Source organism: Eleutherodactylus coqui, chromosome 5 (assembly GCF_035609145.1).
Source record: "Eleutherodactylus coqui strain aEleCoq1 chromosome 5, aEleCoq1.hap1, whole genome shotgun sequence".
In the NCBI taxonomy this organism is placed as follows: Eukaryota; Metazoa; Chordata; class Amphibia; order Anura; family Eleutherodactylidae; genus Eleutherodactylus; species Eleutherodactylus coqui.
Genome location: NC_089841.1, coordinates 263,918,507 through 263,934,907, shown reverse-complemented (window position 1 = coordinate 263,934,907; position 16,401 = coordinate 263,918,507). Strand labels below are relative to the sequence as shown.

Below are 16,401 nucleotides of genomic sequence, written 5' to 3'. Positions count from 1 at the left end.
GCTCTCGCGTGCGCTATATGTGTGCGACACGCCAGCAAACATGGTCGTGAGAGCCCTGCCTTGGGGAAATATGCCGATGCACCGACCTCAATCCTCATCCGTAGTGGAACTAATTAACACTGTGATATCAACAGCTCAGAGCAGAAAAAGTGTCCCACCATTTGGTCTCATAGGAAGAAATAATACGGGATTTATTCCACTTTTTATGTTTCATTTATTCTTTTTGCTCTCTAAAAAGTTCTTCACATGTGCCTCCCATGGACCCCTTCCCCTCCCCCTCTACCCACTGCTATGTTTCCATTACGTACATAGGAAGTGGGAAATTGTCAGTGTAACATCTCTTGTTTCCTTCTCCTTGGCAGTTCTTGACATCATGGGCTCCTCCGGCTGCTGGGGGTCATTCTCCATCCCTGTGCTGCTCCTAGCTCTACGGGTCAGATCTCTTGCCACACCAGAGTATGATGGTATGTATGACTTTTGGCAATGCATATCACTGATGTAATCATGTATCAGTCTTGTCTGGGATTATGGTGCTTGATTTCCAGAAATAGTCCCTGACTGCATGAGAAGTCATATTATTGTTGGAAGAGGCCCAGGAACTGAGCAGAATTTATGATTTTAATTCAGCGGGTGACGATATTAATACGAGTCCTACAGGAGCCACCAATATACCAGCTGCCTAATAATGGATGTGTCCTCTGCATCTTCTGTAGGACTCGTCATGATCAGATGAGGGTCTTGTGTGTCCCCTGAAGACAAGTTGACACTTCTAATGCTTTTACACAAGTCACAAATGCCTCGAGTGACGACTGCTGGTGACGGACACAGATGATACATAAATGTACTGGAGAATATGATGCAAGTCATAAGTTGTTACATTATATTAGAAGTCATTGAGAGGTCCAGCGCAGGACTGTAGATGGGCGTAAGGCTGCGTCTACCCATAAGATCAATGTCAGCAGATCACCATGACTACTTCTTATAGGGATCTCCTGACTGATCCGCTGTCAGGGCAAACACAAAGGGGGCAAAATGGACTGGCGATGACTGACAGCCACTTGTCCCCCTCGATGACATCAGCATGATTGGCTGAGCACGCATGTTTACTGTAGAGCAGGGGTGTTAAACTCCTTGTCCCCGAGGGCCACATGAGCATTCAAGCTGCCTTCAAAGGGCTGTTTATAAGGGCTCATTCACACGGGCGGATTTGCACCCCATATTACTGGTGCATTTTTTGGGGGGTATAATATGGATTGATTTGTATACAGATGTGTGTTTTATGAACATGAAAAAAATTGCAGCCTGTGTTATTTTGGTCTGTTTTATAGACTGAAATTACCCATTAAAGTCAATGGGAGCGTGTAAATATGAAGTGCATATACATAATACAGGCGTGCGTAATTAAGTATGAAGGCAGGAGAAATGACCATTTTGGGGTTTTTTGCGCACGTGAAAAACGCAATGAATATATGTGCAAAAAAACCCACAAGGACAAATACACAGTGAATACGTACAGTTTCAGGGTGGCGTCACACGGGCGCGTTTCTACTTGCTAAACACGGAGAATAGAAAAAAATTGATTTCAATGGGTTCGTTCTCATAAGTGTACAAAATAATAGGACCAGCTCTATCGTTCTGCATTTTGAGCAACGAAACGCCATAGGAGGTGCACAATTGCACAAGGGGAAGCGCGAAACACTGCGCAAAACGCAAGGAAAGGAACACAGCTGGACCTTAATATGCTTAAGTAGCCATTTAATTCTACAGAAAGGATGTGTCGCGCGCGTGTGAACTGGCCGTGTATGCGCCAAAATTACAGTATTATGCGCAGACGCGCGCAAAACACTGCTTTTCAAACTTTGTTCATGCGCAAATATGCTGCGGTGAGCGCATTTGTGCAAAAGCTTTTGTGTCTCTGCCCTCAGTCTGTGAAAACGCTGCATATTTCATGGACAGACACTGCATCCGCTGGTGTGAATGACCCCTACATGTGACTCCTCCTTACACGGCTGTGCTATGATTGGTTTCTCCCCTTCCACCCCTTTAGTTCCGAGCTTCCTACCTTGGTGGGCGGCTAGGGTGCAGGGTTAGGGGGTCCGAGCTGAGCGGTCCCCTGTGAGCTGCTAGCAGAGCCGTATAGAAGTGCACCGGAGCTTAGAGTCCAAGATGGCACCCGCTCCCTGTACTGGCACTGCCCCCTCTGCCAAGTGCTGACTATGTCCTCTGGGGAAAGTAAAGAGCCTGCCCTTCTGCGTTCGGACCTCATAGAGGTCCACATAAAATCATATGGCAGTCCGGATTTGACTTTGCCGCATGTGGTGTAGAAAGTCAGGGATGCTACCTGTGGCACAGGTTGAACAGAGGATGGAGTAATGTTGCAAACGTAAGAATAGGATACTTAGTAATATCAAGCGGCAATATGTTCAGCATAATTATGTGTCGTGTTTTTGCCCCCGCAAACCTCCCAAGACCGCTCTGGACCCTCCCCATTACACTACAGTGCCAGTAATGCCCCCCATGCCAACCGCTTCACAGTAGTCGCAACATTTCTTATGCCGGCAACAATGAGGCAGAATTGCTGTCGGCAATTTAACAGTTTTCTGCGACTTTGTAGCACCACGTGCGAGGATTTTTTTTTGGGGGGGGGCACTTGAAATATAAGCACTACCCTGAAAATAAGCTCTAGCTGTAGAATTTTTTTAAAGCATATATCGCCTGCTCTGCAGCTTCTCCCTGTTCCCTGACACTGTTATTCATCTCTTTTGGCCGGGGATTGAAAAATCCCTGCCTCCTGGAGGCGCTGGCTGTGATTGGCTGACGCTTAGCCAATCAGAGCCAGCGCTCGATGAATAGCTGTGATTGGTTCATTGAGCGCTGGCTGTGATTGGCTAAGTATCAGCCAATCAGTGGCAGTGCTTCTAGGGTTGCTGGGATTTTTCAATCCCCGGGCAGAAGAGATGAAGGAGAATAGTGCCGGGAGAGGACGTGCTGTAGATGACAGCACTTCTAAGGTGATGTATACAGTTTTTTTGTTTTTTTTACTTTTTCCTGCAGCTAAGGCTTAGGTTATGGCTTTGACAGTAGGCTTTTTTACTTTCAAAGTTGCATCACATCGCATGAAAATTGCATTTTCGTGCAATGCGATGCAACAGAGAGCAGGGCTCCATAGGGAAAACATGGGCTACAAAACCTCATGAGTCGCATGCATATCGCAGGACCCGCAAGGGTTTTGCGTCAGGATGTCGCACACATACTTCAAAGCGTCGCACATGTGAATTTACCCATAGGAAAGCATGGGCTTCAAATACATGCAGTTTGTAGCATTGTCGCAACGCGACTTTGTTGCCCGTGTGAACGAGGCCTAACTGACACTGTGCACCAAAATTGCACCAAAAATGATGCCAAATATTAGTGCAATTTGTGTTGTATAAAGTTACACTAGATAGTCTAAAGATACGCCAGATTTACCCTTCAGCAGAGTCAATGTCAGCAATCTGAAAACAGTGTAGTCTGAGTTTGCAGTAAGAGGCCTCATTCACATAAGCGTTTCTAGGCGGCGAATTTAGCTGTCTTAAAAAATTGCGACCATCTGAAGCATTGGTTTTCAATGTATTCATTCACACAAATGATGTTGTGCGGCGCAAAAAGAAGAAAATTGCACATAAGCGAGTGAAATACGCAACCAAAATTTCATGCTGTCGGAAAATATAGGCCTTGCCTATACTGGAAAATGGTAGCAGCTCCATGCACTCCTATTGGAGTCCATGGGAGCCATCAGAAAAGGGAGGGAGTTTAGCAGCAGGTGCTTCTAGTAGGGCATTCATAAGTGATTACTAGTAGTTCTGCCGACCCAGGGATTTCAAGACTGCGGCGTATTTTCCCGCGATATGCCACAGCTGGACGAATGGACGAAAAATCGTGAAGAATAGCTGCGAATTGGTCGCGGCTTCATGCGATTTTTGGAAGAGATGTGTGCAGCATTAAAATGCAACGCCCGTGTGAGGGAGGCTTGAGGCTGGATTTACACAAAAAACCCCAAAAGAGCAGAAGCCAATTTGCCATTAGGGAGTCGGGAAGGAATTTTTTCCCAAAAAGGGCTATCAGACTGTTCCCTGGATCAACCCCTAATAGTTCCCACCTGCCTGTATACCCGGATTAATAATTAACCTTAGATTTATAGCCTATAATATCCGTCCTCTCCAGAAAGACATGCAGAACATTGTTGCGAGAGAAAAATGACTTCTGTAAATCCACGCCATGCAAATAATGGTTTGTATTTTCGCGCATCTTGCAAGGCATAAAACGCAGGTGCAAATATATCTGCTCTGTAAATTCAGCCTCAGTAAATCTGCCCCAATCTCTTCAATACCCTCAATGACGGCCACATTGCCACTTTGGAAACCACAATACCCCATGCCAACCAGTATGCCCTTCATGTCAGCCACAGTGCCCGTCTCTCTTGCATGAGGCCAGTTTATGCTTAGCTTCTGTAAGTTAATTACTCCAGGTATGCCCAAGGGACTGAGCTGTATGATTGAAAGAAACAGAAAAGTTTACAACAACCTCTGTGAACAAACCATACAGATGAAGGAAGGGAAATAAGCAGAGGGAATGGGGGAACAGTCTCACACGAGACTGAATTTGGAATAGTGGGGCAAGAAGAGAAAAAGAGTGCTAATAAGCATACAAAAAAGAAGAGGGGGAAAAAAAGAGGGTTGAGGGGACAGGGTGGGGGTGAGGGCGGTGTCATGTCTGGTCACTACTTCAGTATGAACGTCTTTGTGGGCCTCACCTCGTTCCTCGCCTTTCAGCTTCGGCTCCTCTCCCCCGGTCCCATCTAGGATCTCTAACCAGGACCCAATATTGCCCAATATTCCAGCCCACTGTGGAAGTCGACCCAGGGGGATCAAGTTTGGTACTACAAGTCATGCTTATCGTGTAGGGAGGCCGTGAGTTCCTCCATCCATTGGGTTTCCTCCACCCTATGTACCCATGGAGCCAATGAGGGAGGGAAGGAAGACTTCGAGAGGGCCAAAACACAAGCTCATGCTGCATTTATGAGATGTCTGAGTATGTATTTGAAGTACGTGCGCAGGTGGAATAAATAGGTAGAAGACAGGCTGGACTAGATGGACATGGTCTTCATTCAGCCTTACAAACTATGTTACTATGTTAACGTTGGAAAGTTTGTGATGGGCATGTGTAATATCTTCCTGATGGTAGAGTGTACCGACTTCCAGTAATTGCTTATTAGTGGGCAATCCCAGAAAATGTGTAACAGCGTTCCTATCTCTGCACCGCAACGCCAGCCCATCGGGTACAAAGAAGGGGGCATTTTGTGTAACTTGTAGGGAACCATGTACTACCTTGATAGCAGCTTTAAGTTTTCTTCCTGATATTTACTTGAGATGGAAGATTTGTGTTTAAATTCCATTATGCTGAATTTTAGGTGCTGAGGTTGGTGTAGCACATTCTGAGACCGCTTCCTTGGACACAAATAGGGTTGGTCCACCCCTGATCTGCTGTAGTGTCTGTCAGTTCCTGCAGTTACAATATCATATATAATTTGTGACAATTTGGGGGATGTTAGTTCAGTAGGATTGCCATCTCTGGGGTAAAATGACTGGCACACAAGACTATGGATTAGATTCACTCTGGACTCAACCGCTTTTATTGTGCATTACACAGCATTGCCAACTTCACACATACAGTGCATCAAAATGAATCCTACTTTAACCCTTTCCAATCCAATTTGTATCCTGGTTTTCCTAGGGGGCTTACTCATTTTCTGACGTTATACAACGGCGCTATATGCTGGCTATAAAGCCAGTACTGCATGAGGTGCCACGTTGGATAGGCTCCGACAGCAGAGAGGCTGGCAATATACAGTAAGAGAACCCAGACGGATGTCTTCCAACATCGAAGTTGTGTACAGCCTTAAATCATAATGTCTTCAGGTGTCAGACAGTGGATTGGAAAGGGTTAAACATTTTAGTTATTCTTTAGGCAGGTGCAAAGCTTACAACCTGTCACCTCAAAGTACATCCAACAATGCTCAGGCTGCATCTCTTACCCTGTTGTGCATTTAACCCCCTTTGGCTTTTGACAGTAGCTTATTTCTACCCCAGGTCAAGAGCACTGTGTGATGAACTTTCTTGACGGGGAACAAGTCATCAGAAAATCAAGCATTTATGCTGAACATATTTTATGAGCAGTTTCTTGCTTACCACTTTTCTATACTTTGGCCCCCTAATGGCAGGAACGGTTACAGTAGACTCCTATCACACAGCAAAAGTTGATTCCTGTCTGTAGCGAGAGGCATGGTTCCCTAACCAATTTACTCATGGGAGTCTTCATTGTACCATTAAACAGTATTATTAGCAGTATTGTCATGGTCCAATTGGTTGAACCAAAAAAAAATGTTTTAATCCATAACACAAGACACCCCAACGATGAAGCTCCTAGCAGCCAGTGACTTTACCAGTACCTTATTTTAGCGGCCCATTTCAGGCCTTTGGGGCCTATAGAGCCATGTTATCTGTGTGTCGTTCTATAGTTCCCTCTTCTTGGAATGATATCTTTGTAAAATGTTATGCAATGTCACCATTTTATGCTTAGATATTTGCATGGAAGGTGTAGTATGGCCACATAGCCAGCTACAGGCTCCTTATTATATAAAATCTAGAATATGGCTATGTGCTTGGGAGTTGATTTATTAGATTGTTACCCTGGGAACCCCGAAATAATCTAGATTGCATCTTAACTAGAGATGAGCGAGCGTACTCGCTAAGGGCAAATACTCGAGCGAGTATTGCCTTTTGCAAGTACCTGCCCGCTCGTCTCAAAAGACTCGGGTGCTGGCGGGGGAAAGCGGGGAGCAACGGGGGGGGGGGGGGGAGATCTCGCTCTCGCTCACTCTCTCACTCATTCCCGCAATTCACTGCTCACCCCCGCCGGCACCTGAATATTTTGAGACGAGTGGGCAGGTACTCGCAAAAGGCAATACCCGCTCGAGTATTTGCCCTTAACGAGTACACTCGCTCATCTCTAATCTTAACATCATTTTGTTGAAGTCAGATATTTCTAACAGCTTTTAAAAGAATTCTGTCATCAGGTTCATGCCACCAAAACCATGGGCCGCATGAATACGGGGCAGGGATGTGACGTTTCAGAATAAATACACTTTGAAATTTCACTTGAACTGAGTTAATGGGGCGGCGCACCAGCCTCTCCCCACCCACTGCATATAGCAGCTCTTTTTCCTTTTGCGTATAGGACGAGACCTGTCAGTGTGCATGCAGTGTGTGGGGAGAGGCCCGCCCCATTGGGTTCAGTTCCAAGTCTAATTTCAATGTATATTTATTCTAAAATACCCCTATGGGTGGTTTAATCTTAAATCAGGCACCTCTGTCTTGTGTTCATGCTGGCCAGAATTCCTTTAACCACTGCAGTGCAAAGAGTTATATGCATATGGAACGCATACTCACATAGAATTTACACTTTACTTAGCTATAAAAATGTCTGCATCTGACTGCAAAATCGTCATGCGCATTACGCAAAGAATAGAGCCCATTGATTTCAATGGTTTCATCACATTTCCATAATTTGCATGCGCATGTCAGTCGCGCAGAAAAACCCCGCAGTATGCAAATGAAGGAGATACATAATATGCTGGGTGGTTCCGCTGGAAAAAAGAACACCTATGGAACTTACTAGATCAATTGGCTATTTTAATCGGTGCGTCTTCATTTGCCGCCCACAAATGAACATGCCCTGCAGATGCAAAAGGTAAAAAAAAAGCTCCATTCAGTGCATTAAAAAAGTTTTGCTGAGGCACTTGCAAATTTGAATACACTAATAGGACGCCGGCCTTATGTGTATGACCTATTTTAGGTTACATAACTTTGTCCAGTGCCAGCTATGACGTGATTAACTCATCCTATGTCATGTCACCTACGAGTCCTAGCTTTTGGGTAAAGTAGGTTTTGTGTTTGCAGGAACTAACAGTATCAATTTGAACCTGGGTTGTAATATTTGTATTGTAGCTTGAAATTTTGGCAATTTAGTAGCAATATAGTTAATAAGTCTGGTGAAGCTTAGTGTAAGTTTTTTCCACAATGCAAACACTGGATGGACCATTTGAAGAGTTGTTCATAGAATCTAACAGTTTGTCTCATTGCTTACAGATTATTCTGATGAAGCAAACACAACTGACGCCGTTTTATGTCATGCACAACCACGGACCTTTCATGGGGAACTGAGTGGCTTATTCTTACAAATTTCTGCATCATCGAAAGATCATCTGAAAAGTTCCATCACAGTTGTGCTCATACCTTCAATCTACACGGTTATATTCATGGTGGGTCTACCAGCCAATGCTCTTGCACTGTGGGTTTTAGCAACCAAAGTCAAAAAGATGACATCTACAGTGTTCCTAATAAATCTGGCAGTGGCAGACCTCTTGCTCATCCTGGTTCTTCCCTTTAAGATATTTTACTATTATTTGGGAAACAACTGGATTTTCGGAGAGGTGATGTGTAGGGCCGTAACCTGCTTCTTCTATGGAAACATGTATTGCTCAGCACTGCTTCTCATGAGCATCAGTGTTGACCGTTACCTGGCCGTGGTGCACCCTTTTTTCTCCAGAACATTCAGAAGCAGGATTTTTGCCACTAGTATATGCTCTACTTGCTGGATAATAGCCGTGTTATCTACCATTCCTCTGGCAACCATCCAACAGTCCTATCGCCTTCTGAACACTGAGCTCACATTGTGTCATGATGCTCTTCCCAAGCAAGAGCAAGCAGAGTATCTCTTTTATTACTTCTTGTCTATTGTTGTCTTATGTTTTATTTTGCCGTTGGTAATTATTATATTTAGTTACATCGCTGTAATTCGGGAACTGATACTAAATGGAGAGAAATACAACCATGCTGTAAAACTAAGTGCATTGGTGGTGTTCATCGTAATCGTCTTATTGACACCGAGCAATGTGGTTCTTTTGATGCATTACTCAGAGGACTGTCTTCAAAGACATGGTGACCTTTATGCAATCTATATGGTCTGCGTGACTTTGAGCAGCTTAAACAGCTGTGTGGATCCTTTTGTGTACTACTACGCTTCTGAAGAGTTTCGAGACAAAGTGATAAACCAGTTTAGGAAAAAGTCTGCAAGATCAATAACCTCGGTAAAAACCTCTAAAGACACTCTGCCAAAAAGTTACCCCAACTTCCAGTCCCATTCAGTCCTGTGATATTGCACTCTTCACAAGAAAAACTTTTGGATAGAAGGTACATCAGTACCCAAAAAACACACAATTGCTTAAGCTGAACCCTCTAAGTTCTAGTGCTGTTCCTTGTATAAAATCCCAAAGTATCATGTGGCAATAGAAAGGAATATGATGTACAAAGATGCTTTGTGTTCAAGAGATGTCAATATCAGTAAATCTTTCTCAATATTCTGTTGTCATCATTACTTTTGTATTACAATACTTTTATTTTTAGTAGTTGGAGTTAAGATTTATTGGAAGATTTGACTCCTTCAAGACTACTAACCATATACTTACAGGGAATGGACAGCTCTGACATGGACAAATAATTAGAGATGAGCGAACGTGCTCGGCCACGCCCCTTTTTCGCCCGAATACCGCGATTTTCGAGTACTTCCGTACTCGAGCGAAAAAATTCGGGGGTCGCCGTGGCGGCGCGGGGGTTGCAGCGGGGAGTGGGGGGGAGAGGGAGAGAGAGAGGGCTCCCCCCTGTTCCCCGCTGCTACCCCCCCACGCCGCCACGCCTCTCCCCGTCCCCCCGACGCACCCGCACCCGAGTAGTGAAGTACTCAAAAATTGTGGTATTCGGGTGAAAAAGGGGCGTGGCCGAGCACGTTCGCTCATCTCTACAAATAATCTTTACATATATCAGTGGTCATTTTGAATTTAAAAAATGATGTTTCACAAAGTTAATGGCCATTATTTGCATTTCTTCATTTATTTGCAGATTGTCTGATATACAGTTTGCAACCTGCTCCTAGTTTCAGCCTTTTCTCGTGGATGTGTGCTCTCCCCGAACACATGCTGGATGTGGGTTCTCTGTGTCTAGGATGCTGCTGTCTTCCCTAGCTATTCTATATCAGCACAGCAGAATTCTTCAGAGTATCTGCACTTCCATTTCGGAGCGCTTCTGCTCCCTCTGCTGTTTTCGGCTCCTTTCGGTAGCTGAAGACTGCTTCATATAGCGCTATATGGGGTCGTCTTCAGCAGCTGGAAGGAGCTGAAAATGGCCAACGAAGCAGGAGCGCTCCAAAGTTGAAAGCACAGATATGCTGTAACTGATTTCCCTTCTACCACCTGTGACGAATCTTTTCTACCTTGTCCCAACAAATATCAACATGGACAAGTGTGTGATTTTTACCCTCTTCCTCACCCTACAGAGCATGCCTTGTGTGCCCTCTTCTCTCTGTACGCTGATACAGTTTCAGATCCATCACCTCTTCCCTGCAGTATCTGTTCTCCTTAGCTCCGCCCCATCCCACCCCTCCCATTGCAAATAGCAGAGAGGGGGCGGGATCTCAGTGCACTGCTCCCGGCCCGGCCCACCTCCTCCCCCTACAGAGAGGGACAGAGTATAGCAGCCGGGCGTGACCACCCAGCCGATATACGGACGTCTGAATAAGCCCTCAGATTGTAGTGCACTGATGGTCCACGATGAGCCCAATGTATTTAAAGACTTAAGCCTCTTAATTAACTTGGTGCACCCACCTCCAGCGGGTTTTGGATTAAAGGGGTTGTCCCACGCCGAAACGGGTTGTTTTTTTTTTTCAATAGCCCCCCCGTTCGGCGCGAGACAAACCCGATGCAGGGGTTTAAAAAAAAACAAAAACCGGATAGTACTTACCCGAATCCCTGCGCTCCGGTGACTTCTTACTTACCTTGCGAAGATGGCCGCCGGGATCTTCACCCTCGGTGGACCGCAGGTCTTCTGTGCGGTCCATTGCCGATTCCAGCCTCCTGATTGGCTCGAATCGGCACACGTGACAGGGCGGAGCTACGAGGAGCAGCTCTCTGGCACGAGCGGCCCCATTCAGAAGGGAGAAGACCGGACTGCGCAAGCGCGTCTAATCGGGCGATTAGACGCTGAAAATTAGACGGCACCATGGAGACGAGGACGCTAGCAACGGAACAGGTAAGTGAATAACTTCTGTATGGCTCATAATTAATGCACAATGTACATTACAAAGTGCATTAATATGGCCATACAGAAGTGTATACCCCAACTTTGTTTCACGGGACAACCCCTTTAAGACCAGTGTATGAAACTTCAGTCTACTCTTAATTCTCGGCAATGAATTCTGGTAATCTCTCAGTGCGGAGTTACGTGACTAGGACTTGCACAATAAGAGGAATTGCCTATCGTATATGTTGATTCCAACATTTAAAGGGAAATGCATGAACTAATGGAGGCTATATATAGTAGAAGTATATATGTGCCCTAAAGGAAGTTGTGAATTAAATATGGCTTGGATATATCTATAGGAATTGGACATTATTAAGTTTTCCAATTACATGTTTAATATTTGTGGGATACTGCTTCATATGATGAAGTTGATGTTTTATATCATTTATATTACCTAATCTAATTGTTATCCATAATGTATCAGACTTTTATCCTTTTGTTTGGCATTTCATAGATCACCTGTTTGTAATAGATAGTAGTGATGGTTGTGCTCCCGTTAACAATAGTAAAGTTGCACATTGTCAATATGTCTCTCATATTTTGTGAAATATATCAGTGACCTCATCGCCAATATTTCCTGCAGCGGGAGATGGTCTGGGTGTTAGAAAAGCCAGTGTCTCCTTGTGAGCCTCTTAAAGGGGTTTTATCATGAATCTAAAAACTTCCCCAGCTGCGCCAGTTATAAAATTTTAAAAATTGGATTGTACGGTCCTACTCGCCTCTCCTCGGACACCCGAAGCAGAGCGGCTCACATTGCCCAAGCACTAGGTTCCAGGGAAGATGGCTGGGTGGAAGCATGTGACTGCTCCTAGCATCTGTGCTCATATCCTGGCCTCCATGATGCCAGGAGTTTGAGGACATGACGCTGTGGTCTCTTAGTAGCTGCAGCAGGCCATCTACCCGAAAACCAACGGCTGGGCAGTGTGAGTCGCTCAGTCCCACAGAGAGGGGAGTAGGATCTATTTTTTTTAAATTTTAGAATGGGCCCAGCTGCTTGAGAAGTTTTTATACTCTTGATGAAACCCCTTTATTTAAACAGTAAAGCCTTAAAGGGCCACTCTGACAAAACCACATTTTTCCATTCCTGTCCCCTCACGTGATTACCTTGCCCATGCTGGAGGTCTCCTCTGTGTATTGCAGCCACTTCCATGTAGTGCAGCCCCGTCTGATACTGATCAGGCACCAGGTTGAAGTTAGATTTTTTTTTTTTTTTACTTTCAGTTTCATGTCTATCCCATGATGCATGAACACAGCATTAGCTAGAGTTATACCATTCTACCTGCAGGGGGACAGTTTAATTATCATTACCTTCTGTAGTCACCCAAATAAGTTACAGGCCATGGCCCATAAGTATAGATGAGCTGTGATCTTCTCTGTTATAACTGTGTGACAGGAGCTGTGCAATCATCATCATCATCAGTTACTGTGACAGAAGTGCAGGTCTCCTCCCCTCAGCACAGTTTCTGCGGTAGATCCATGTAACAGCATTACATAGACTGAGAATCTGACTAGAAAATGAATCCATCATGAGCCGATCAGACACTGAGATCACATGACCATCTGGGTAAAAAGAGTCAGAGATTCAGAGAGAAAGAAACAACTAACCAATATAACACTAGCGCGCTTATATATACACTGGGGTAATACCTACATATTGAATGAATAAAAAAAATTGCCCGCCCCTTTAAGTGTATGACGATCACAGATAGATTGTCCGCAGATCAAATTTAGCTGGATCTGATAATGGTCTGGCTAGCTTTATAGGCATATAAGTGGTCCTGAGTAGCCATTTCTTGTGTCTCACACAAGTGTTTGATCATGGCTAGCCTCATTCACTTTCTTTCATGAAGTTAGGCTACATTCACTCAGGAAAACGCGATATTGGAGTGAGAAACTCGAGTCGCTATCTCGCTTGCGAATGTGCGTTTTTCATTCAAAAAATGCATTAATTTCTGTGAAAATGCGATTCTTAGGCGCGTGTTTCCTATTGGTTTCAATGAGAAACATCACATTGCACAGCATGCAAGTGCCACGTGAAGTCTTTTAAGGTCCCATAGAAAACAAGGGGCGAGGCATTCCAAGGGAACGCCCAAAGATAAAACATGATGCAATTTTTAACATTAATCATTTGAATAAGTCCATTCAAAAGAATAAAGTTCATATTCGTGCGAGTTTGTGCATCTTGCAACGCACAAAACTGGTGCTATACACTTGCCTGTGTCAATGTAGCCTAAGGCCTCATGTCCACGGGCAAAAGAAGAATTAAAATCCGCAGCAGATTTTTACTCTTCTCCTGCCCGCGGATCCGCACCCCATAGGGATGCATTGACCACCCGCGGGGTAGATAAATACCCGCGGATGGTCAATAAAAGGGATTTTTTTAAAAATGAAGCATGAAAAAATCTGGACCATGCTCCATTTTCATGCGGGTCTCCTGTGGGGATGGCTCCCGCGGGCTTCTATTGAAGCCTATGGAAGCCGTCCGGATCCGCGGGAGACCTAAAATAGGAATTTAAAAGAATTTACCCATCCGGAGCGGGCGGGGAAGGTCTTCTCTTCCTCACGGCCGCATCTTTCTTGCTTTGGCTCGGCGGATGTGCCCGGCGCATGCGCGCGGCACGTCGGCGACGTGTCGCAGCCGTGACGAGTTCATCCGCCGGCCGAAAAAGAAGATCCGGCCGTGAGGAAGAGAAGACTTTCCCCGCCCGCTCCGGATGGGTAAATTCTTTTAAATTCCTATTTTCAGCGCTCATGTCCGCGGGGCAGGAGGGACCCGCTGCAGATTCTCCATGTAGAATCCGTAGCGGGCCTGATTTTTGCCCGTGGACATGAGGCCTTAGAGATTAAATAAACTCCGTAAAACCAGTAAAAAGTTTGTAAACAATTTGTCATGTATGAAAAGATGCAAAAGTGAGGAACCAAATAATGCTGCACTTATCAAACACAAATTCAATCAATTTAATATACAGATCTATCATGAACACACGGTACAAGCTTGTACACGTCCGACAGCAGCGCCTCAACTAACCCTTCGTATCACACCCGCCACTTGAAAGGCACTAGGAACATTTATTTTAAAAAGCTGCTGCTGGACACTAGTAAATGATTTAAATATATTGTCAATGTATACTGAAAGTAAAAATGACTGTGTCTAAAGGTTAGTGCTTTTTTTTCTTGCCAAATTACCTAAAATATCCACCAAATCTTAAACAAGTACACCCACTCCGGCATGAAGAAGAACAAACACACAATTCTTGCTTAACATTTAATTTATATACATGTATTAAGAACGACAGTCAAATTGTATAGAATGTAACATACTACTTTACATTAAAGAGATGCGGTCAGCTGCTTTTAGCCCTTTGAGCTAAGCTTATGGGCGAAAATTAGGTGACCCGCTGAGTCCGGGGATATCGTTACCCCAGTGCAGTGTCCGGACTGAAAGCTGCCACTGCAGTGCACTGAGCACCCCTCCCATTCTAATCTTAGAATGGGAGGACTAATGGGTGTTTGCCATGCAGTCCACTCAATGCATAAAATGGCAGCTTTCAGTGCTGACACTGGGGGAGTGACAGGGAAGGTAAGTCTAAAACTTACATCCCCGGACTTAGCAGGTCACCTGCTTTGAGCCCATAAGCTTAGTTCATGGGGCTCAAAATAGCTGACAGCATCTGTTTAAGTTACCTGTTGTGATTGGATAGTATAATGAAAGTTAGCAGGCATTTATGTTTGTAAGGGACCTTTTACACGTTCTGAATATTTCTGCAAGACACACCTGAAGGCACAGAAAATTCTGCACCAAAATCTGCAGGTTATGGAGCAGAAATCTGCAGCAGCCAATGAAGCTGTGTTTTTAGGTACGTCTTAGGTGCACGTACTTCTACAACCTAGATCGTCCAGGAATAAACTCCTAAGGGCTTATGCACAGGGGCGATTTTAACGTCCAAGTTCAGTCTGAGCTTGAAACTTATAACACTCGTACCCAAAAAGTCAACGTGTGTATTTAGGGCTCCGTTCAAACTTCTGTTGTGGTTTGTATTTATAACAGACGCAGAATATAGTCCTAGATTGACTTAGGCTACATTCACACGAGGATAAATCTCGCATGAGTTTTGCGCATTGCAAGAAGCACAAAACTCATGTAAATATAAACTCCATTCTTTTGAATGGAGTCATACACCCAAGTGATGTTTTTCCTCGCAGCGATGCTGCACTGTAAAAGAATTGCCGTATGTCCTATTCTTGCATGTGTTTCAGAACGCATCGCACACAGCAAGCAGGGCGATGTGCACGCCAGTGTGATGAGATGTTTCCTATTGAAATCAATGGGAAGCACTTGACGATCCTCCTACGTGCGTGAAGCAAGCGCTGGGGGATCAAAATTTCAGAGAATTGATGCAAGGTGTTTTTGCATGAAAACTACCGCGCATCCGCAGGTAAAATGCATGTTGACGAGCGATATTGGGCCCGCTTTCTCAGCCCAAAAATCGCGCTCACCCCTGTGTGAATGTAGCCACTGCGTTCCATCATGGTGCTTTGAAGGCAAAATAGAGGTGCATGCAGCCTTCTTATTCCTGTTAAGGCTGATGGGACTACGGATAGCAATGTGAACAAAGCCTAAGGCTTTACGTAACCTAAATGGGTCTTTGTAGGTGTAGGATAACAAGATAACAATTGAAAGCAAGCACATTAGATACATGACACTAGTGACAATGGGAAAGTGCCCAGTCACTGGAAATAGCCCAACTTATGCTTCACTTCTAAACTCTTTTGCATCAATTACAATTCTTTTGAGCAGCTGCATAGCACAGATCCATTCAAATGACCACAGAGGTGCTTGCTCTACTAGATCGCATCTTCTACTACTTGCATGCTTAAATCATGGTGTACGTTAGGGGGACATTTACTAAGCAATTCGCACCAAAACAACTGGTGTACATGCCTTGCACCACATTTATTAGTTATTACGGGTTTGGTTTAGATTAAAATGGGAATGGCTTAGTAAAAAGGGGTGTGGCCAAAAATTAGATGCTGCACGCCAAAATTGTGGCAGTCAGCCAACAACTAGGTGGTAGATAATTAGACTAAAAAGGGGAATTTAACACGCCTTGTACGCCAGATTTCTGTCATAAACAAGTTCTACTTGCACTATAATGACCTTTGGCCATTT

At 44.6% G+C, this 16,401-nt stretch overlaps 1 protein-coding gene across 1 annotated transcript; it reads left to right on the top strand.

The window, feature by feature from the left end:
• Positions 1 to 324: 324 nt before the first annotated feature.
• On the top strand, positions 325 to 9,457 carry F2RL3 (F2R like thrombin or trypsin receptor 3). The gene is made up of 2 exons (XM_066602054.1): positions 325 to 464; positions 8,187 to 9,457. The coding sequence occupies exons 1-2, from the start codon at positions 374 to 376 to the stop codon at positions 9,251 to 9,253; spliced, it is 1,158 nt and encodes a 385-aa protein (XP_066458151.1). The 5' UTR covers positions 325 to 373; the 3' UTR covers positions 9,254 to 9,457.
• The last annotated feature ends 6,944 nt before the right edge of the window (positions 9,458 to 16,401 follow it).